At 42.6% G+C, this 24471-nt stretch overlaps 1 protein-coding gene across 5 annotated transcripts in view; it reads right to left on the bottom strand.

Moving 5' to 3' along the window:
* kansl1a (KAT8 regulatory NSL complex subunit 1a) overlaps positions 1 to 24471 on the bottom strand; it is a 49831-nt gene that overhangs the window by 7952 nt on the left and 17408 nt on the right. For 4 of the 5 annotated variants that reach the window (XM_049562777.1, XM_049562778.1, XM_049562776.1 and 1 more), the window contains 8 exons: positions 13956 to 14097; positions 11870 to 11953; positions 8430 to 8539; positions 7579 to 7720; positions 4335 to 4500; positions 3677 to 3832; positions 869 to 1090; positions 555 to 709 (listed from right to left, as the gene is read on the bottom strand). In XM_049562777.1, coding sequence (XP_049418734.1) covers positions 555 to 709; positions 869 to 1090; positions 3677 to 3832; positions 4335 to 4500; positions 7579 to 7720; positions 8430 to 8539; positions 11870 to 11953; positions 13956 to 14097 — 1177 coding nt within the window. The remainder of the gene's footprint in view (positions 1 to 554; positions 710 to 868; positions 1091 to 3676; positions 3833 to 4334; positions 4501 to 7578; positions 7721 to 8429; positions 8540 to 11869; positions 11954 to 13955; positions 14098 to 24471) is intronic. The other variant, XM_049562780.1, reaches the window with a different exon arrangement.

Genomic DNA, 24471 nt, shown 5'->3' with positions numbered 1-24471 from the left:
AGTTTTTAGTTTCTTTTTAGTTCACTATAATAACCTTGTATCAGACTGAACATAATGGTGGTCAGGTTTCATGTTGTGTCACAGGGGAAAACCAACTACTCAGTGCCTGATGACACCTTAGAAGAAAATTAAGTTGTACTTTCACTTTGTTGTGCACACTCACTGACTTCACCATAATCCTGCATGTCAACAGTGCCTATATGATATTAAGGCAAAATGTCTACATCATACAGCTGTTCTTAGCGGGTTTGATCTGAGCAGCCGTCACACACTTAAATCCAACAACTGACAAGTCAAGCGTCACATGTCTTAGTGTCTTTAACATGATTATATTCTGACACGTGTAACACCAGACTTCCACACAGTCAAAGAGACGGAGAGGAGCATGTGTCGTAGAGCTACGTTTGCAAGTTTGGTCATTTTGAGACAAGACTGGGTTCATAAAATGACTGACAGCCAGGAGTCTGATTTTAAATGACACCTGATGAGATCCCAGGTCATAGCCAGATAAAAGAAGCAAAGACAAAGTGAGGTGTGGTGCAGTGTTTCCTTACAGGTGTGCTCGGGACGCTCTGGGAGCTGGGGCCCAGCGGTGTGGAGTTCTCTGAAGATGTGGACAGCTGGCGTGTGAGGGGGCTGTGGAGGGATGAGTGCATGTTGGCCAGAGTTGGGCAGGGGGTGCTTGATTCCAGGAAAAGTTTGGGGGAGGCTGGAGGAGAGGAGACGACAGATTTTAGATGACAGCTCGGTCTCCTTGAGCCGTGACAAACCGCTTTAATGAGACACCTTCATCCTCACATTAAACAGGACCTTAAAATGATTGATGCCATCAATACACTACTCAGGATTTCATTCATAAAAGACTCACTGTCAGTCCTGTCCAGCGAGTGCTCTCTTAATCTCTTGCGGCTGTAGTTCTTGTCGAAGGGCCCTAACGGGGTGGAGTGGCCCTGCAGTCGCTCAGTCTTGCACACGGCCTGGCCCTCGAGCCTGGCTGTGTTCAGAACAGCACTGCTGCTGCTGCTGCTGCTGGCGTCCACTGTCCTCGGCTTCTCAGCACGGTTCTTATAGTGGCCCAGTCCTGCAACACCAGGAACAAGTCACACATGTTTATTAGATGCGGAGTTGATGCAACTTTTCAGGGCAAATGTTTCAAATTAAATATTTTACAGGACATCCACTGGGTGTCTGCGAGATTCACTACACTGGGTCTTAAATGTGTGAAGGTTTCACTACTGAATTAAAAACAAGGAGAGCTGCTGTCGACCTGCGAGAACATAGGTTGCTGCTGCTGGAGCTGGGCAACAACAGCATCAGCCAATCCCATTCCTGCCTGTACTGTGGCATTGTGGATCGAAACAGTTACTGGGAAAAATGCCACTGTGAAATAAAAACAGCTGGAACGAATAAAAACAACCTGCAATAAACTGTGTTACTGTGAAAAGCAGCAGGATGAAACAACATTTCTTCATAATGGCCCCAGCTTTGGGAAATTATCGTCTTATTTCACAATTTCATGGCAATATTTGTCTCTGTTTATTCACATGATTATTTATTTCAACATCTCTTGTGGATATTTTAAAAAGTAATACTTCGCCCACAAAATGATCATTTTTATCAATTATTCACTGCGTTACACAGAATTCATGACGAAGACATTGTGTGTGTCCTCTCATGGCTCTTTGGTGAGAGGAGAACATCCCAAATAGGCAATGATTCTTTATGAACTCAAGTCATTTAACAAAAGCAAAACATCTGTTCACAAACTCTCTCACAACTCGTGCAGTATGATCATGGTCTCATTCACCCAGTCGTGTGCTCAGTGCGTCCCAAACACATGCAACTGTTGCTAAAACATCACTATTTGAAACACTTGCACATAAACAGTCTCGTGTTTGCCTGGCAGTGTCGGCATGATACTGGAGTTTATACCTTCAATACAATACACAGAAAAATGCCAACACTTGATACCACAGAGATAAATCGACATGAAGGGCATACGAATTAAAATCTTCATTCAAAGATAAATATATCAAGGCTATAACATGATGACAACAAGTGGAGTTATTCTTCAAGAAAACTTTTAAAGGTAATTCAATGACTAGTATGCAAACATGAGCACATTAACACGAGGCAGAGGACAGCTGAATGACTCATTAATAATAAGAAAGAGTGAGGAAGTGCTGCTGGTGTTAATACTGCAGAAAACAAGGACTGAAACTGTCTCAAATATTTAGAATTGACTTTCGCTAAGCCCCGCCCATTTGTGATGGTCCATCAAGCTGTCGCAGTAAGCACGGAGGCCACACTGTGACTAACTATGATCATGTGTTTGGAGAAATGAGAGAGTGATGTCAGAGAGCAGCAGACAGAGGGGTCTACAGTCTGTGTTTGAAGGATATATCCAGGATGTCAAACTGACTCAGCAGCAACAACAGGTTAAAAAGACAAAGATAGTTAGAAGCTAAAGCCGAACTATAGGCTACAGATCACAGTGTGAAAGTGAACCACCACATCACTGCTGATCACCACACAAGACAGTGAGTATAAAGGGAAGCTTTGCTGATACTGAACCAGCTGTGTGGCATCACAGTGTGTGCAGATGAATGGTGTTTGGCTTCACCCTCGTACCTGGACCTTCGCTGCCGGACAAGCAGGGATCGCCGGGGAAGTCAAACAACGTTCATCTGCACACACTGTGATGACACACACTGTGATGACACACACTGTGATGACACACAGCTGGTCTCCCTGCTTCCCTTCACTGGTTCCTGTACAGCAGGGTCGCTCTTTGTTTCACTGTTAGAATCATTACAAAGCAAAAGCAGCGTGTGTATACGTTCAGTAGGCTATATCTTCAGTAGCTAGCTAACGTTAGCTAACCCTACACTTTTCAGGGTTTGATTTTGGAACAGGGAAGAAACGTAGATCTGTTTCCAACCTCTCCAGGTAACGAGTGTCATTAATACACGACGTGCCCCAGGCACAACATTTAGCTCCACATGCACAGAACCAGCCTGAAGATGAAGGAAATCTGAAACAATGGAGCACAGCTGGGTTGGTGTCGGACCCTGGTCTGAGCCGGCCCCATGCTACGTTATGATTGGCTGATCTGTGTATGGGGGCGGGACATAGTGAAGGGTCAAATAATATCTATTAATAAATAAATATTTCTGACAGCACTAGTGCCTGGGCGCGCTGGTGTTTGAACTTTGCTCAGGCAGAGCTAAACCCCACTCATGTGCTCAGGGTGCACTGCTCCTAACGTTTCAGTGAGAGAGCACATGCTTGGGAAGTACTGAGCATACGACTGGATAAATGAGATTAGAGCTGTAGAGTGTTTGTCCACAGAAGTTTTGATATAGTTTTGCAGTTGCTTTTACTTTGATTCATGAAAAACGTCTGCCTTTATTGGTTTCTTTGCTTACCATGGAGGAATGCGAGAAAAACAAAGTTTCCTTCACAAACCCAATGCAACACCCAGTGAGTAATTGATCTACAAATTGTCATTTTGTGGGTTAAGTATTCCTTTAGTATGGGACTCCATATTGAAGTCTTACATTATATCAGACATTTATGGGGTATTAGAGGACCTGCAGACGGCTCCTAAAGTATCGCTGTGTACAAGTGTGCGTCTGTCTGCTTGTTAAACTCTCTCAGTAGCACGTGTACTCACTGACTGCCATGAGTGAGTTGGTGAACTTGTGCTTCTCTTTGGACGAGGACAGCTTGTGTTTGAGGGAGAGCTTCTTCAGTGGTTTGCTCCTCTCCAGTGACTTGGTCTGCCACTGGCTCTTCATCACCTGCTGCAGACGTAGGCCTATACAGACGTCTGAGGAAGAATAAACACAACGAGTCTTAAAACTCTGAATAAGGAGACTCACAGTGGATATTTCAGATCTGCCATCTGTAGTTCAACATTAGGGATTCACAATGGCATGTAACATTTATAATAAGCCAAAGGCAGTTTACTACTCGCGCCTGTGCCAAATCCACTGTTGTAAATACAGCTTTGTCTCAATTATGTATCAACGTAATGCATTTGGGTCGAAACAAAACAAATGCTTTAGTAACAATAATAATAATAATAAAAAGCCTTGGTTTGTATGATTTCACATAAAGAGAAGACAATATCTGGAGCCAGGCACTGAGAATCAAACACTTATTCAGGGGAACATGGAGCCATTACAGATTTTCAGTAAATTCAGACAATCTTTTCTAAGAACTTCCTGGTGAGAATTCTCTCCACAGCCACTCCTTGTTTGTCTTCCCCTCCAGATCTAAAGTAGGAAATGACTGCGTAAACTTCTCTGAGCGAGCAGCCCGGAACTGACCGTCAGGGAAGGAGAGGATGGGGTGGACGCCAAGATCCAGTCTTGACAGGCGCTCCAGGGTGGGCTGCTCAAACTGAGGGTCCTCTCTGGGGGTGGGCCAGCCACCACACATCACACAGCTGGGGTTAACCCTGCAGTTACACTGGACACAGCTGCTTCTCTGGGCCTGCGAGGGAAGGACACACAAACATCATGTCACTGTGAGTATTCATGATTCAACCTCTACATTAACACAACTATAAAAGTCCATATTACTCAGTGAGGAGCACATTTTCCACAATTTAATGCTCCACAGGAATCAAGTGAGTCATGGAAGAAAACATTTCACTCTTTGAAGCCACTGGCGTCATGGCGACAGAGTACCTGTATTTTTCAGACATGGTTTTTGTATTAGTTCTGTTTAGTTCTGACGTACAGTGCAATTCAAAACACAGAAAACAACAATAGAGGCAGCAGTACACTTCCTGTCCTCAAACTATAGATCGTATTATTTATAAACCTTTCATTGAGACAAAAGGTCAAAGCTCATTTCCAGAGGTTTAAAATCAAATTCACATACATTCCCAGGTATAAAATAGGTGATATAAAGATATAGAACTGTATTTTGAGACAGAACAGTGTCAACAATAAGCAAATTACAAAGACAAAAGACAAAATAGAATTGCTGATAAAATAAATGTGTATATAGTTAATGAAAGAGCAGATGCACGATGGCAGAAACAGGCTTTAACTGAAATATCGACATTGGTCTGAAATGAACACTTCTGCCGATAATGACAATAAAACACTTTTAATTACGTGTCCAAACAGGTCAAATCTGCCCTGGTTCTAACTACTGTCAGGACTGTCTCAAGGAGAACATCATTCAAGCCTGCTACAGCAAGATTTTACAGTTTAGTTTGAAAATGTTCCAATAAAAAAAAGACAGAAGCAGTTTTCTTTTTTTGCCTAGCACTAGATTTTATGTCTGCATCTACCAGCTGACCATCTGCATAATAGCAGATATTATGATGTCAATTCCACTTCAGAGGAGACTTGACTGTTCTCTACAATTAGGTGGGGAAAAATATACATACATATTTATTGTGCACTAACACCCTCTAACATCTGGCTTTTGTATTTAATGAGAAAGGTTACGATCACCATTCACATCCAGGACAAATAACGCTGCAGTAGTAACTGGTATTTGTCGGCTCTGATCGACAGTGATGGAAATACAACTCCAAGGTGGACGCGCTAATTTTATTAATGACAGGCTGCCACAAAATACTGTCTGTCTCGAGCCAGACTTCAGCTCACCTGTCATTTTTCTCCGTCCTGACGATATCCTGACTGTTATTTGGGGTTAGTGGAACGGGGAGGACTGTGATTTGATTTCATGCTTTGTTCCTCAACAATATAAATCTTTTAAGTTTGATACCTGTTGTGAATATGCATTGTGTAAACAAACTGAATAAAAAACTGACTGTCTCCTTCCAAGCAGCTCTCCAACATCATCAACATCTAGTCAGCACTGGGTTTGACAGAAAGACTAAAGAGAGATATAAAAAAGGAGTGACCACTGTAACATTTTCACTGGTTCCATACTGCTTCCTCCTGCTTACCAGTCGGCCATGACGTCAAATGTGACAGACCAGTAAATAAAAACAGAGAGGAATAGTCGTCCACTGCAGAGCTGCGATGGGAAAGGAGTCTGTCGCCTATTTTTAGCGAGTGTTCTCATGTTTAAAAAACCTGCATACACAAACTAATTTTGGTGGAAAGGGGGAATAACGTAACTCTAACAACACTGATTTCCTACATTCATCTTCCTCCTTAGTCTCTCATCGTCCTAAACCTCTGCTGTTTCTCTGTCCCCTTCACTTCTCCCACCCGTAAACTCATAAAATAAACTAAACAGCAACAACAAGGAGCTTCTATCTGCAGGGTGTGATATGAGAGGTCGTCAAACAGTATTAAACTGTAGGAGTCAGCCCTTTAATACATATCTTCTCCTCTCAAAATGTAATGTAGTGGTCAGGTGGTGTAACCAGGAGGTAGGACCCACTGTTTTTCTTTGTGTGTAGTAGCTGATTTTGATGTGGTGAGGCAGTGAAACTGTTGTTGAGCTGTGGTGAGTCTTTTTAATGTTTCAGATACACCAAGGATAATTAATAAAGGTTGTGCTTCTGGTGGAGTATTAATAATTTCTAAGAAGTGTTGTTGAGGATATCGGATTAAAAAGATGCAGCCCTGGGGCATGACACCAAGCTATGAGAGAGAGTTGCCTCTGAGGAGTGAAATTAATAACACGTGGGTGATACGTTTGATTTATGGTGTGTTTTTACATCGCAGTAATGTCTGAAAACATAAATTAACAGTGGAAGAGAGGAAAAATGGGACTGCATATTGCATTTCTGATGTTCAGTTAATGTTAAAGTGGCTAGGAAATGAAAGATTTAAGCAATAAGTACACAACACATTTCACATTAAAGCATTTTTAAACTTAATGACCCACAGAACCCTGAGGCGCCGCGTTGTGGAGGAAAAAGCCCGAACAATTAGCTCGTTTCTCTTTTCCTCAACTAAAACTTGTGAGCTGTCACAAGGGTTATTTCCCTTCTTTGTTGTTTGCCCTAGTTTTTCATAAATAAGTCAGCCGTCTCTTGTTTACTCAGCTGTTAGTTTACAAACTGAGGAGCTAATCAGAGAGTGTAGCCTAAAACACACCAGATATTGTCTGAGAATGAAAGGCCACTTCACACCTCTTTAACACAGATATTAGCATCAGACCCATTCACACAGACACATCCGCTCAGTTCCTTTAAGGTGAAAGCATCGCACCATTTAATAATGATGAATGTGCAGGCTGCACGCTCACACACGGCTGACCCGTCTGCAGAAAGAGCAAGCTCTAATCCATCAGAGGAGTCAAGCCTTGAAAGATGATGAGATTAATGTCGTGACAATGTGCAGCAGAATCGCTTCTGTTTGTTTAAACCACATTTAAAAGAGGTACACACTGAAACTCCCTGCTAGTGGTGCAGTGTAGTGTTTGTGTGTGTGCAGAGTGGAGCTATGAATGACTGGGTGCATCATATCTGTGTAAATAATGTCAGTCAATGTCAGCACTGGACCAAACACACAAGGTCCCTGGTTACACTGGTCCCACGCAAATAGATCGTACGACTAATTAAAACACAGTTGTCCTCCAAGACCAGAGGCCACACCTGCAGTTTAACATTCATAGAGACAATTCACTCACCTTGCCGTTAAGGTTGGGCACAGTGTTGGGCTGAATGAGCCGCCGTCGTCGACAGCTGACTAGCGGTCGTGTACGCGCGGCCACACACGTGCTGTCGTAGGCTGACGGCTGCTGGTGCTTGGTGTCTGCACTCTCTGCCATCCTGTCACAAAAACAACCAGCACGAGAGCAAAATGAGGTCACAGATTTAAGACCTCCGAAATCAGATAGACACACATTTTGTCTCAAGTGACAACCAAGTTAATGAAATGTTTCAGTGTAAATCTATTTTTTATCTTTCTGAGAAGCGTCAACCCAAGCTCAACTGAAGATGAAACAGACACTGATGGTTATCGTCTTCTTTTTTACTGAGTAAGCATCTAGACTTGAATTAATATTCAAATATTTAATGATTAAATCCCCATACCATAAGCAACAGTAACATCAGACCTGCAACTAATGATTATTTTTACATTTTTACCTGCCAATCATCTCTTCAAGTGATAATTTTATATAAGAAATGTCAGTAAATAGTGTTACAAATTCCAACAGCTCTATAAAATTGCTTGTTTTATTCAACCAACAGTCAAAGACATCCAGTTTACCATCATACATGACAAATAAAAGCATTAAATCCTTGTAACTAGTAAAGATGTCATGTTTTTGCTTGGAAATGGTTAATAAATAATCAAAACAGTTGCCAATTACATTTCTGCAATCAACTAATTGATTAATCATTGCAGCTCTGAGCAACATCAGCGTCCCTTAATTACAAATCCCAGAAATCCATTACAATCAAGATTTCTCAGAAGTGTTTCTCAGCAGATTTCTCTTCTCGGAACGCAAAAGGAGGTTGTGATTATGAGCTGTACCTGCTGAGGACGCCGTTTACTGGCTGTGCGTTTTGACCTTTCCAAGGGCCGGGCTCTGTGTTGGAGATGTGGGCGGCGCCTGTGTGCTCCAGCCGTTCTGAACCAACATCCTGCATCGACAGATAAGACAAAGCCAGTGAGACTACACCTCGTGCTAAACTGGCACGGCAGCGCAGGCTGACCAGCAGCACTTAGTGAGGCCAGGATATTTAAGGAAGCTACATGACTGAAGCACCCCGCTCCCGAGGCCTTCAATTATTCAGTCTTGATTTGTGAAAAAGGGCTCGGCTCTCCCAAAACTTAAAAAACCCATTCTGTGCTGTCATCAAGATGCACGGCTGGGAGCTCCTTCTTCACACGTTTTCACACACAAATGAACACAATTTCATGGTTTCAATCAAACCTAGGTTATCCTGGGGTTGTCCTCATCGTTTGGAGGTTTCATTTCATTCATTCCACACTTGTCACTTCCTCACTTTTCTAGAATAATTATTATTCTGCTGTTAAAGCATATTATTGTTGTTTTAAAGGGGACCTAATGTGCTTGTCTTATTTTCTGTCTTATATTTAACATTAAAGCATCAGAAGTAGGTAAGGTAAGCAAACACCTCAGGCTGAAGACTGCTCTGAATACACTCCTTCCAACTTTGTCCCCAGCTCTATAGACAAGCTGACATCAGCTCCTGACGGGTTTCTTTATATGGTCATCTGCTCCAGGCACCTGGAGGTTCCTGCAAGTGTTTACACTGCATACACTGCTACCAGAGGCTGTGTAAGAGTTTCTCGTTATTATTTTGACGGACAGGGTCGTAGAAATTACTTCATAATCTGATATAACCTATGATTTTAATATTAGCTGCTGCTGGCTGGTAAATGTTGTCAGTATTACCTCCCTGTCCTTCATCCTCCACTGCATCACTCCTTTTTTTTTTAAAAAATATTTATTATATTTATTGTTTTATATTTATATAAAGGCCCAAACACACCAAACCAACTTCAGAGAACTAGCAGTGATGAAGGCCCCCTGCCGTGTCTCCGTCAAAATGTTGCACATGAACACACTGTAAAGCCTACAGCTGACGGTCAACCAACACGTATGTTCTGCGCCAGCATGAGGGGAAATAACTCTCCACACCAGCAGACAGCAGTAGGGTGTATTCGTCATTCAACAAGGGAAACTGGAACTTCATCTTGACGCTAGTTAGCCAGTTAGCACAAGAACAGAGCATATTTACTGTGTGTCAGTGAACAATAACACAAACCATCACATAACTTTTATGCTACAGAGCTCATTAGCTAAAGAAAAATAGTCTGACCTTATGTTACAAGTTTGGTTTGATTACACTCCCTCTTGACTTTAGCTCTTTGTTTACTTTCCTCACTCCATTTCTCTTCTCGTGTGATGAGCTGAACTGCCAAACAGGGTGACTTCACTCACCAACAGTCTCAACAACATGCTGATATTGACCAAAAAAAGAAGAATTAAAAAAGATGGGGGCTGAAAAAGGACAAAGGTGTGGGACACGCTGCACCAACTAGGGCGGCAGATGCTCACAGCCCAACACGGACTGACAGCTGAGTGCATGAGGGCCTAAACAGCTAGTAACGGGTTTCACAACAGAGTCAAGCCTTTTTGGTGTCAACATGAGTTTGTTGCATCTGTTTAACAACTCGGTGTCGGATGTTAGACACTGCTGTGTTAGCTCGTGCTAACCAGGCAGACATTAAGCTGACCAGCCCTTCTTTATTCACCTCACAATTACTGTTTTTGTTGTTGTTGTTTTTTTAAAGAAACTCCACACACTCATCTGCCATGACATTTTGCAATGGTATGTGGTGACAAAGTTCATCAATGTGATGGCTAAAACAAAGGTGTACCCTCTTTGGCTTGAGCCAGCTACACAATGAGGTCAGGTACATGACATCAAGGGGTGATATTAATGATTATTAAAAGTTACAGCAGATTGCCCTCTGTGTTCTAATCTGTTGAAATGACAGACCACATTTACATTTTTCCATCACTGCAAATAAAAATGTTTGTCAATGATGGGAAATATTCAGTTAATGTGACCTCTGACTGCTACATGTAGCTACATGCTACTGTCAGGGAAACATGTAGTCTTGGTTTGATTAAGTTGTTAATTTCTCCCTGATTTCAGATCCTATTCCTGTTTGGTTGTGAGGATTTTAACTGGGCGACTGAAAGAGACGGGCCCTTAAAAGGAGCTTCAGACAGAGGGTGAATACAGGTGTTCCAGCTCAGACAGTGTGAGGAATATAAAGTGTTCTTTGACTATTAAAGCATGTGAACATGTTCTGTGAGAAGCCAAAAACACAAGAATATAATTAAAATGATCATAATAGGTCCCATTTAAATCAATAAGACTCGTAGTATTCGACAAGGTCAAAGTAAAAACTGACTGTCTGACTAATCCCAACAGTTGTGCGGTAAGATCTGAGGCCACACCTGCAGACTGACAAACATTGGTGTAAACAGTTCAAACACATCCAGAGAAACAGGCTCATCCTGTAATAAATTATTTGGCAATTATTTGGATATGAATGTTGTTGTTGTTGACGGCGCTTATTACACAAAAAGCTCTTTCGTCTGATTCATTTCAGACCTGAGGGACTGATAAAAAGGAACAATTTCCTGTGAACATTTCACATTTCATTTCCACCAGATGCTTTGATCGACAAGAACATGTTGAACGCCTCATTGATTATCAGGTATCTATGAATAAACCTCAAAGTACAAAGAACAGTCAACAGCTCGCTGATATATCACCCAACACTCAGACAGTTAAAGACCTGGTTTAATCTAATATTTGCTGAGAACTGCATGCATTTAAATATTGAAAACTGATTGATTCAAAGTCTTTTTATAACAAGCATTCATTATTTTCACACTTCATGGGTAGGTAAACTGAAATAGGCTGACATGTTATTCAAGAGAATGTTTGAAGCTTTAAGATTTTGTTTTTGGTGAGCCACTGTTGCAAGAAATCTCAGCTGGATTTTTTTTAAGGCTCATTCTTGCTCTTAATGTAATTTATTACACATTAACTATGAGTTCTTTAAACAAGGGTGTCTTTCCCTCTAATAGCCTTGCAACACTGAAACCATTACCATAATCACCCAATAAAAAAAAAAAACAAGTAAATTTAGTAATTTTTGCCTCAATAATCACAAAGAACGCCCGCGAGCCTGCTGAGACTGTCTGACTAGGATGTAGCACTAAATGTTGACTACTCAGTAAGAGACGCTGCACATGAGAGCCAGATTTAAGAACTTTAAACTAAATAAATCCTAATTGATGAGTCTACTAAGAGACCGAAGAGTACACAAATTAATTTGGTTTATCCCCAGGAGACAGAATATGGCCAAAGCACAGCTGTACAGGAACACAACCCACTTTACTTTCACTGTGTCACATTTACCTGAGTATTTACAGGCTCTGTCTTCACTTCTGTCCCACCGCCAGGCGCTCCGCTGGGGGAAACACCACCCAACTCCACCGAGCCCTGCAGAAGCAAAACATGAGTGTTACACCTTCACAACAAAGACAAATATAAGGAGGATACAGAACACAGAAACAGCTACATTATATTCTAGTATTTAATGGGGTGAGGTAACCCTGCAGCTTGTTACACTGAGTACTTGCACAATGCAGTGTGACGTATAACTTTTATATGAATCTGTTTACTTCCAAACAACTCTATGGTAATGTTACCTTTGCCTCCAACCTCTGGGATCACAGCGCTTTTTCATTCTTAAGTTACTTACTTCACTTTCCACAGTTAGTTGTACACACCAAGGTCAGCTGGTTAGCTCGCCTACATGGCTACTACAATGAAGAAAAGCAGATTAAGAGGAGGGCTGTCAGCTCTACAGAGCGTTACTGTTCGCTTCTGCAAGACAGTGTTCATCAGTCAGTTTCATTTTTGGCAGCACCAGCAAGCACTGAATGTTAAAAAGAGCCATAGCAACCTAATGTTAGCTAAGCTCTGAAAATCTGGCTAATAGTGGTGCTACACTGAGTGAGTAACGTTAGCTGACAATCAGTAAATGCCACGGTGCCAAATGTGGGTAGATTTTCTGTTTGGCAAGTAAGATCTCAGAAGGCTATCCGCCACACTGGTGGGTAAATGTTTGTTCCAAAATAGTTATGTTACTACAACAATGCTCAGAGTCTGTGCTGTGTTTTGGTGTCATGATGGGCGCACTGCTCTGCTGCACCTGTGCTGTCTGTAACACACACGTCTAAACGATGCTGTGCAACTGACCGCCTCGAGCGCTCCTTATTCTGCGACACTGTTTACTGTACAGAACATCAGCTGATCCGCTAAACTATCACTTGCCGCCAGTCTGCAGCTAGCTAGCGTCGCGCCCAAACTCAAGTAACAGAGGCCTCCATGGTCTGAACCAAGACGGCAAACTCTTTATTTCTTCCCACATCTTCAGCAGCAGCACATTAGCTTCACTTCTTCTGTTCTTACCTTTCACAATAAAAGCCCTTGACATTTCCATTGTATCACTGCTTACCAGAGGAAACCTATTTGTTCTGACCTTTTGTTAAAGTTTGTATTCAACATAATACCTCATTATCTTAATCAATGTACGTACGTAATGTGCAAGTTATTATTTTGGCCAGTGGATTCTTTCATCTAGCAGCCACCTTGGCCTGTAGGTCAACAAGTCAATTTCAGACACTGGTACATACTATGAACAATATATATATATAAAGCTAACAGAGAAAAGTGATCACTGATGTTGAAGGCACAGGTAACATTACTGTACATTTGACAGGAAGTAAACAGATGTGCAGTAAACACATATTATGCAAAACCGATATACCTCACACTACATTGTGCAAAGAGACGAAGGCTGAGGTGAGAGGAAAGCAGCCCCACATGTGGTTCAATGCTCACCACAGACAAAACTTGCTGCAATGTTTGTAATGTACCTGGCAGCTCCCCGACTTCAGTTTTAGTTTTATTCCTGATTAAATATCAACATGTTGACACAAACGTCATTTTTTGTTGAAGTGCGATCGCTCAGCATAACTTAAAGTACAGTTAATTTGTACTGAAACATTTCTTTTGGTCCTTAATTTACAGTGTGGTTGGGTGTCCCTACGTGTGTGTGTGTGTGTGTGTGTGTGTGTGTGTGTGTGTGTGTGTGTGTGTGTGTGTCTCCCACCGCGCACAACAATGTTCTCACACTATGCCCTGGTGACAGACTGACAGGCTGGGGGTTGTAGGGACAGGTTTGGGAGAGGGAGGTAATGAGGGTTTTTTATTTTGGGCAGTGTTGTAAATAAAAAATATTCTAAATAAATACAAATGTTGACACTGACAAGTTTGGATTTTTTTTTTTTTTTGAACAACTGAAATAACATCTTTGTTATTGTGGAGAGAGTGAAGCACTGAAAAATTCCATGTGTTTGTACCTGCATCAGTTCAAGTGTGACCAGTACTCAACCCCAGAATACAACAGTGTCCAACACAAGAGAGTGGAACTGACCTTGCTGGCGCGAATCTGTCTGTAGATGTCGGTCTGCTGTCGGATGCGGTACTCCAAGTCCGAGATGTGGGCCTGGAGCCAGTTCCAGTGGCTGATGATGGCGGCTCTCTCTACGGTGTAGCGACTCTCTGCCCGCTTCCATCTGGGGGACAAAAAGGGACGTGAGTGCTCATTTTCAAAAGGTGACCAGATGACGTTCTGGATTAACGTGAGCCACAAAAAGCCTATTCACCATGAAAAGCACAAATGTAATGATTAAATACAGCTTCAGCGATAAGCAGAGTAATTGTTTGTCAGGTGAACAACTTTTCTGATAATCGATTAATCTGTCAGTCATTGTTGGAGCAATATTTCAACCCCCAAATTCTGTATTCAGCCTTTCACATGTGAATATGATTTGCTTTTCTCTGTTAATGTCACTGTTAAGTGAATATCTGTGGGTTGTTGCTTAGATAAAACATGACATTTGAAGACGTCACTGTGGGCTCACAGGACCTGGGATTGACTTAATTAATTTGATTGTTTCCTTTAGAATGTCAGTCAGATACAGTCAATTAATTGTTCCACACAGAATTATTATTCAGTTGTGAGTAGTGTGCACACAGGTATGAAGGACATGAATCGTCCTGTCAAACACTGAGATGAGATATTAATGAAACATTAAAACTGATCATTCTGAGCACATTATCTTCTGAGCCTCCGAGCATTTCCCCCGTCAGACTGCAGAGGTCAGTGAATCAGCATTATACAAAAGCTCCCAGCAATGGCAACTGCAGGCACCTGGAAAATCCTTCTTATCAAAAACACAACATGATCAAGGACGCATCACAAGAGTGTTAGAAATATAAAAATGGGGATTTTTGTTGCAATGATCTGCCTGATGGCGAGCAGTGAGTGCCAGCTGGGAGCAGAGTACTCCATTTTACCAGTATGACACACAGAATGGGCATTTCAAAGGCAGACATGAGAGGAAAATGTCTGCTCCTGCACCGTGCAGCAGCGACCACAGAGGGCGCCATTTCATCAAAATACGGGCTGCAGTGACCGTGGCTGAACAATGAAAAAAGAAATGACTCAGATGGCAGACAAAGATAGACCTTGCACTCCTCTGCGCTTTCTCCTCCCCACACCCGTCTCTGTTTTCAATTTTCAGAGCTCCACCAGGGTGGAGGAAGTCGAGAAAAGGCTACTGCTGAAGAGACGGAGAAGGGGAGGAAGAGGGGAGTAAAAAGAGGGACAACAAGGACTGGGAAAGCTCTGGCAGCCCAGAGAGGAACAGACGGGCTTTAAAAGCAATCTACAGGCCACAGGGTGCTGGAGGGGGTGGGGCTGGGTCAGGGAACAGTGCGGCAGACACTGGGATAACCAATAATCCAACCAGGCATCCTGTCTTATTGTGGAGCTGAGCGGAAGGAGAGTTATTGTGGCTTTGACGCAGACATCAGCCACCAATCAGTGCAATGAAAGATGTCTTGATTCCTTCCTTCGCTCAGCCGCAACCTTCAGCAATCTATGGCTTGTTCACTGCAATACAGCATCAAGGACACTACTGCAAACACAGCTGCAGTGTTACCTGCTACTAACATGTCTTGTTGCTATTCCACAGACTCACTCCTGTTCTGCACAGACAAACACACGTGTGCTGCTCTTACACACTCAGTGGTGAATGTTCACTAAACACTGCAACACTCCTGAACACGCCCATGGCTGGTGCATCAGATCAATGCACTGGCAATTCATTTGCATCCGTGAGTCCCCGTGGAGACTCGTCTCAAAAACAACACCGGTGGTGGCGCAAAGTGTGTCGCACAAGCTACTGCACAAATTAGTCCTGAGCCCAGGTGCAGTGATGAGTGGACAGCTCACCTACCAAAAGGGAGAATGGGCCAGGTGCGACGCCCCTCGGGGTGAACTGGAAAATGATCTCAAGCTGATTCATGTTCTCTATGACGGAGAACATGTCTCAACATTGGCCTGCTTTCAGAGGAGAATAAGGCTCTTTACAAAAGGCACAGGAAAGAGACACCAAGACCCAGAGCTGGAAACTAACTACAGTGAGTACATTTACTCAAGCAATGTCTAAGGTATCATTCTGGGGTACCTGCACTGTACTGGAGCATCTACATGTTCTGCTTCTTTATACTTCTAGTTCACTACATTATAGGGACAAATACTGAACTTTTTACTGCACCACATTTGTCTAAGCTTCAGTTACTTTCTGGATTCAGATTTATAATACAAAATATAATGAACAAATAATGGTGTTAGTGTCAACAAGACTTTAGTGATCACCAGGGGGAAACTCACAAGCTGCACAGCAGTATAAAATATATACAAAAAAAATTGAGAGTAGCCACACATTTCCAGCTGCAACATTAAAGTAATGAACACAAGAATGCATCAATAATCAGAAAACACTTTTTTTTTTTTTTTTTTTTTAAACAGAGTATAGTCTCCTTCATGCATGCACTGCAAACTTGAAATTATCTGGACGTTGCCCGGAGGAGCTGTATGTGAGAACGCCAATGCCCGATCAGCTGATTGGGACACTGAACAGACTTTATCCTGCCAGCTCCCTTGTACAAAGTCCGATTGAACCCATGTGTGAATAGAGCAGGTAATTGTCCTGAGGATTCACAAAGATCAAGTGGGCATGTTGACGTTTCTGCCACGAGGCTCTCATGAAACTGGAGGAAAACAAACATCCCAGGGTGAAGAGGACGGGTCACTGACACAAAGACAGCGTTAACAATGTCTCACTGGTGACGAGACGAGATTCAGGAACTGCTGAAATCATCAGATGAATTTAAGAAACGGCAAGAGACTCTGTTGTTTATGACCAAATTATGAACCAGGTACATAACTGGGTGTAGTACACGTCATGTCCTGCCTCCTATGCACACCACCCAGGCACCACCCTTCGCCTAAACCAAACAGAGTATGTCAAGTCGGTGAGAATGCTTCTGACACAGATTATCTCCTGAAACTCCGGACAACGTCCAGACCTGATTCTCCAGACACTGTCCGGGTTCATATGAGAAAACATCTTACGTAACAGCGTATTTCAACACTGTGGTGTTATTTTTACTTGAGCATAAGATCTGAGTACCTCTTCCACCCCTGCCAAGACCTGAGGAAGAAAGGGGGGAATTAAGGTTGAAGGAGAATGCACAGCACGGTGGATCCCACCTCCAGTTCCTGGGCTGAATCATGAGGATGAGGTCTAAGGCCCGTACTACAGAGCAAGGTGCGGGGTTAGCAAGGTGACTCCAGGGTTAACCCTCAGTTTTCAGTACCATGAAGTTGATTCAGTTTTTAGCAGGTAAATCACCATGGTAACCTATGTCTAACAGCTAACCTGCTCCAGAGCGGGTCAGTGTTAGAGGATCTGATCACAACCAGTCAACACCCTGATCACTGACCAATCAGATCACTGAAAAAATATCCCAACGTGGACAAAAGTCCCGAACAGAACATTATTTTTCCAGGCCTTTTATTTCCACTCAGGTTTTAAAACAGATTGTTCACGACACTGAACACATAACGATGATTTTAGCTGCATTGTTATTGTGCACCGTTTATTTTTTCATCCCCGGAGTGATCGCTGACAGTGTGTCTGATTTTACACTCTGATTCATCACTGCAGCTCAGAATAACACGAGACACCTGAGTGATGAGAACTGGAAAATAAAAACCAAAGCTTGTGTTTTATTAGAAAAATAATCCACATACTGTTGATTGGCTCCTGTAAATTATCAATGCAGTAGTTCAGCCACAGAGACCTCAACAGTCATTAACTACTTTCCCACTCTTCAGCAGCACAAACTGTCTGGCATTATGTCTTAATGTTTTTATGTGACATATTCAGAGTTGTTTCTTCATTATTCAACTAAAAAGCAAAGAATACTCACTCTATACCCAAAAATACACTGTGCAGGACCAATGTATAGATTCTTAGAGAGGTGATCACTCTGAATCATCACTTGTGACCCACTAAGTGTGTGTCAGTGTGTTGATCTACAGAGACTGCCCTCTGCCTGCACTTTCTTATTTTCTGTGTTGGGAACGTTAATGTGCTCAGGTGAGGTTAGGGCTCTATGAAAAGGTCGCGACCAGGTGCCAGACTATAAGCATAAGGCACCCGAGAGACAGCACCCAAAAAACACAAATATATCAAGAGTGAATCTGGGGTTGGCTTTAACTTTTATTTTCACTGGCAAGTGCGTTGACAAGCAGTAACCGATAATCCTGCTTTGTATGCCTTTAAGAACTATTACAAAACCTACACATATTCTTGGCCTAATTTATATATTTGGAAATAACTGCTACTGTTTCTACATCATTTTATTCTGTCGTAAGATTAAAGGCTGTTGTTTACTACGATTAATATGACTTTAGCTGTCCCTGAAACAGAATATTCCCGCACGTAATTAGTTGTGATGTTCTGATACAATTGGGGCCGATCAACGCATTTATTAACTGATCAGGATTGTGAATATTGGGCTACATAGAGGATCCGATTCTTTGTTTAAAGTGAGCTGTCACAGGTGTTTTTACTCGCAAAGCTTTCATGCAGAAACACACGAGACGAGTCTAAAGCTCGTGCGTGTGTGTTTAAGAGCAGGGTCTGAGCCCCGCCCACAGCAAAACACAGCACGCCATAACCAACAGCAAAAAGGCAGCACGAGATTGTTAATTTATGTTTTTTGCCAAAACTATGAGCACTCGTTCATTTCAGCTCAGTGTGAAAGTCTTGTGCGTTTATGGTACATGGTGTTCATCCAACCACAGCCGGAGAAGAGACAGAACCAACAAAAAACACTCTCACCCCGCCACTGCAAGTGCAACAAAAGTGCCCAGAGCAAAAAGCACATATGAGATTCATATTAATGTAGCCTAATCTGTGCAAAAAAGTACAGAAAAAGAAAATCAACACTAAATAAAAGTCTGCACTGAAGCAACAAACACTGCAGACTAGGACACTCTCTTAAAGGGACAGTGACATTTCCTTGAGACAGCAACAAGGCCAAACAGTTAAAGCAAAGGTTTGTTTTTTTTTTTAAAGCTCTTTATTTTGTAAAAACTTTATAAATAAACATTGAGGAACAGATCATATGCAGGGACTATTTTTCTTAATGCATTGCAGAATTGACAAACATATACATTGGACTGATTTTAATAACTTAAATGTACTAGAAGTGTTCAGCTGTGATATCTAGAAAACTTGAGGTGTCAGATAGGGACTTGTTATCGGCAGACACTCAATATTAAATGACTCAGATGGAGGGCAAAAAAACCCACTTAATCGGGACATCCCTGATAATTATTATCATCATCTAATATTATGTTAAGTACTTTAGCCTCTTTCACATGAACACACTCGTGGCTGGATACAAAAACCCAGAGCCGACTGAACTGGTTGATAACCAGCTTTGTGATACTGCTTCTCCAGACGGCCAGCGTTAGTGTTAGTGAAACCAGATAATGAGAAGATATCTTCGGTATGTTGAACTTGCTTTGTTGCAAAGGCCTCTAATTTAGACTCGACACGCCAAGTGAGTTAAAACGAACAAGCGAAGAGAGAGAACACATCAGATCTTATGGTGCAGTGGACAACAGCTGCCAACCACTAGAGTAGATTACAGTGAAAAGGAAGCAGGAAGAGCTAAAAGTACAATATAAACACAGAGGCCATTACAAGTCCGATGACCTTAATCGTCAGAGTGACGAGGAGGATGAGGAGGAGGGGCCAGCTAGCAGCATTGAGAAACCCCCCCTCTGCACACTAGAGCTCCATCCCCCCCCTAACCAGGACATATTTTCCTCCCCCCGACTCCCACACACACAAAGCACCAGCGGCAATCACTACAGCCGTCGTTTTGTTGCTGTCAGCACATTCTCCATTGTGGTGCTTCTCTGGATGCAGCACATATGTTGCATGGTGCTGGTGCTCCCCTGTACCATACTGTCCCCACCAAAACCCACACGATCGCTCAAAACACGTAGCCTAGCTCTCCGCCCAAAAACTGACAGGCCCCTGAGCCAGCTGACCCATCCACACCTGATGTACCTTTCCACTGGAAATTTACCATCAACAGGGAAGACACGTGTGACGCTCCTTCAAGCTACGAGAACCAATTTTCACTTTCAAAGACCCTGACATTATTTTAGCTGCTAGCTCTTTTCATATTGTGCTAGGAGAGAGGGACGCACAAAATCCCATTTCTTTCGCCATTTATGTGCCAAATCAAGCGCATTTTTGTCAACAATGTGTTTCTGCCCTCCTCAACTCTATTGTGTGTGTTGGTTAATACTGCAGGGGGAGTACTTCCTCTCCATATGGACACACAACTGGCTGGTGGAGGTAGATTAACTTTCTATGCTTGATGCTTGTAAGAAGCAGTGTAATTATGCCGTATACTTTATATGTAACTCTCAATAAACAATCATCTGCTCTGCCATTTTTTGTTCATCACTTCATCACTCAGCACCGTGAGCAGATGTTCAGCAGAGCGTATACATGCAGGTCTCCTGTATGAAAGAGAAGTAAGTAATCAGAGACAAGGGCTCTGACAAACCCATAAACCTTAGCTCACACTCCACTACAGTGACACTTTGCTGCACTATTATATGTTTGCTGCTGTATTTTATAAGCAGCAGTTTTATCAGAATATTCTACCTGCAACAGTTTTTAAACAGAACACACAAGCAGGGTTCCCACTCTTTTCAAGAGATCTTTTTCCAGGACATTTCAGTGATGATCTACTGCATCACACAGCAATATGTTCCGCCCTGTGGGACCTAGTCTCTTACACGGACGCCAATGACGTCAGCACGCTGGCTGACTCTGTCGTCTGTGGACATTCCCGTAGGAAAGTTGTAACAGAACTAGCGCTGGCTCCCAGCGGCAGTGATGTGATTGGATCCAAATCCGTGTACTTCCATACTTCCACGACCAATGGCTGATTAGCTTTGCCTTACACCTGCCTATACCGGAATCTCTGTTCCCCAAATTGTTGTCCGTAGTACAACAGGAAAGGAAGTGTTCAGTGCATTGCAAGAAGAGATTAAAATGGATATAACTTCATTTGATTCAGCTATATTGCAGAGCTGCAACGTCTCTGTTACATGTAACACACGTGCCGTACCTATGGCAACGCCATCACGTGGTCTGGATATTCCCGCCCATTTCTATTACAGAACGAAAGATGAATGTCCCCAGAGTCCCACTCCAAAGTAAGGGAGGCTGGTCACTATGTGGGACCCTGCTATAAAGACATGCAGTCTATGGCTGTAACTCATCTCTCACATGCTTACAAATTATGACCAATAGACTGGTGCAGCTGTGAGTTAGCATTTTAGCACTTTAGCAATTACATTTAGGCTTCAAAAATCACAAGCATGGCGTTGAAACAAAACATTTAAGTATGATAAAGGTTTGTTTGCCTCAACTTTTTTCTGCAATAATCCAAAAGGAAGAATGCCACGGGCTCCTTGACGAGGGAACCAGGGTGACACTAAGTTCCACGTCAGCCTACAAAAAAACCCCACCAACCCTGCAGCACTCTATTGGTGGAGGAAAAAAAGCACACACCACCAGATGTACAGCACTTCACTTTATTAATACTGGTGCAGTACCCTTTCAAAACATGCTTCTTTGGAACAAGCAGACTGCTCTGGGTTTCTCAAGAACCGCTCATCCAAACAACTTCACTTCACATTATTCAGAGTTTAGTTTTGATGTCAGCCAACCCGCATGTGCAACCATGTGACATGACTTAAAGAGTGTATTCACAGATTCACAGCACTGCCACGACATAGCCAAGAGCAGCCTATTCAAAATACTCTCGTACATAACCATCTGAACGTTAAAGATCCTGAACATGACTTAGCCCTGTGTTATGGGGAGCTCTGATAGGAAGCTTTGTAGTTCATTCTCAGCTACAAGAAAAGAAGAGAACGTTGGCAAAATTTTCCAGGTCAACACAAGAATTTCCAGATTTTCCAGGACCCGTGGGAACCCTGCCCAAGGCATGTGACATCATTTAAAATCTTCCAAAAATATGACAGCTTATTTTTCTGTTCTGATGATTTAAGTCATATTAGCTTTAATTTATGGAAAATCAATAGATTTACAATACATAAAAAGTTTCAATTAAAAAAATATTGATACTTGTAAAACATGTCATTGTTTCCTGTAGTTCCTATGCACAACAACAGCAAGAACAGTCAGCATAGACCACAGTAACTATCAGTAAATACAGAGGAGGGGGTGAATGGAGCTGCCTCTCAACTGCACACAATATGCAGCCGTCAACTTGTGTCCATCTTACACTTTCTTCTCATTTCTGGACTCAGACAGCATGCTAAAAAAATAATGCACAGTTCTGAGATGTAGCTGAATGTGCAGCTTGGATCTGTCCTAATTCCCTTGTTCCAGTGAGGTTTACCAGATGTGCCACAACTCTAAAGTGCTGCTATTAATTAAAACAGGATTTGGAAGTCCACACTTTGGCAAGGGAGGCCAAGAGGAGAGGGTAAGGGTATCCAAACCACCCTGCCACAATAGTTCAACGCTTCACAAACCTACAACTTCCTTTTGAGTGCACTGTGTGGCTTCATACATCAGAGGGAACAGATACTCAATAATAACTCAGAACATGGTGGGGAGGGGGGGGACACTTGATCAGCACTGGCCTAACTGATCCAATATCTGAGTTACACAAGGCAATTATCTTGTTTTTATGTCCATTAAGTGACAACTAATGACTCCATGATTTCCACATCATCATACCCATGTTCACATTTTGAAACCTGAGCTGTCTGAACAGAAATCCGCCAGAGGAACACGATTATGACGAGAGGTGAAGCAACAGAAAGGCCTACAGACATTCTGCTTTTCCATATGAAACGAAAAATAAAATCACTTTGCAAGTACGCTTCACAAACCATTCAGTCATAATTCATGCTTAGTAACAAGAACAAGGGAAATCAAAGCAGCAGCTGTCATTTTAATTTATTTGTTCTCTAGAGTCAAGGATTTTCAAAAGCACATTAAAAGAGCTGAAAATTACCCAGACACTGAAACATTCAGGAGCGAGTGATAATTGCTTTATTTTTCAGGTTTTATTCTGATGTGCCAGGGTGGCTGGCTGGAGTTTCACAGGACAGCTGGTTAAACTCATCTCGAACAGGAAGAAACTGCTTGGGAGCCGGGATTGTGAGCGAGGCAGGCCGACAGGGTGTGGGGCAGGAAAAACTAGAGAGGGCAAATTCAGCCAGAGAGCTGCAGCAGTCATTACATAAAAGAGGGGGGTTATGTAACGCCTGTGGGTTCGTGTTGAGGAACTTGGGCCGAGCTAAACACATCCAGATGTGTCAAACGGGACAGAAACCTATACAGGCACTCACATACATACATAAATACACACACACACTCACACTCACACACTCACGTAGGAATGAGAAAAGGAAAAAAACATATCGAAGCTACTCAGACTGCAGAGTAATGCTGAGCCATAAGCATGAAAGGCACGCTGTAGTCTCAGCCAACCTAGTTACCCTAATTCACGAGCAGCAGGCAGACTCTGCGGACTCTGGATCATCCAGCCCCAGTTTTATCATCTGACAGACAAAAAGCCTGCAAAACCCGGTGCATTTTAGTGCTGGTCAGATAACAAAATTCCCGACATTTTCATTGTTCTGTCTATGAGCCATTATGTAAGCTCTGAGATTTCCTGATGAGCATTATTGTTGCCTCAGAAACAAGAAACTGTGCCCACTCGTTTGAGAACAACCCGTGCTCCATGTAACATGCCTAAATAAACACACTTTCCGTGAATATGTAATTGTGATGCATTAACCGTCCATGTCAATTTGCAGCTAGAATAAAAGCAGACTTCATCTCTGAGGCTAGCAGCACCCACACCCTGCTAGAGGCCATTGTGGACGTCACATTCACAGACAGACACACTGGCTAGAGCAGAAAGGCCCTGCAGCATAAGCACGACAACAGATGTTGGCTAGCCCCCAATCCTCTAAGATACGGGAAACCACGTCTACAGTATAGACAGGGATGACAGGATTAGTTGTAAGCAACGCACTGCATCCAAACAAGCAGCCCAAATAGGTTATTTTCCACACTGCTGTCAACTCAGCTGCTGACGTTAAATAATTGAGGTGCTTGGGACTGAAGAAGACATTACATTGTCTGTAGTGTTGACTGGTGTAGTGCTGTAAGCCATTAATTGGTAACTGAGACAAAATGTCAGTTGTGAGAATGTGGCATTATGGTTATATACACACACACCCTACTTCCTGAAGGACTAACGTGTTCACATTGAGGAAAGGGTTGGGAGCTGAGAACCTGTTTTTTACTCGCTGTCGGATGGATGATTATACAATGTGCATCAGACGGCTGCTTGCAGAGGCATTACAGATGAGCAGTTTTAAATTTCCAAGGCAGCTTTCACTCGCTGTACAGAGAATTATTAGGTTTACATGTGCTACCACTTGG

The sequence above is a fragment of the Epinephelus fuscoguttatus genome, linkage group LG20 (genome assembly GCF_011397635.1).
Source record: "Epinephelus fuscoguttatus linkage group LG20, E.fuscoguttatus.final_Chr_v1".
Classification (NCBI taxonomy): Eukaryota; Metazoa; Chordata; class Actinopteri; order Perciformes; family Serranidae; genus Epinephelus; species Epinephelus fuscoguttatus.
This window is presented reverse-complemented; position numbering and strand designations above follow the sequence as displayed.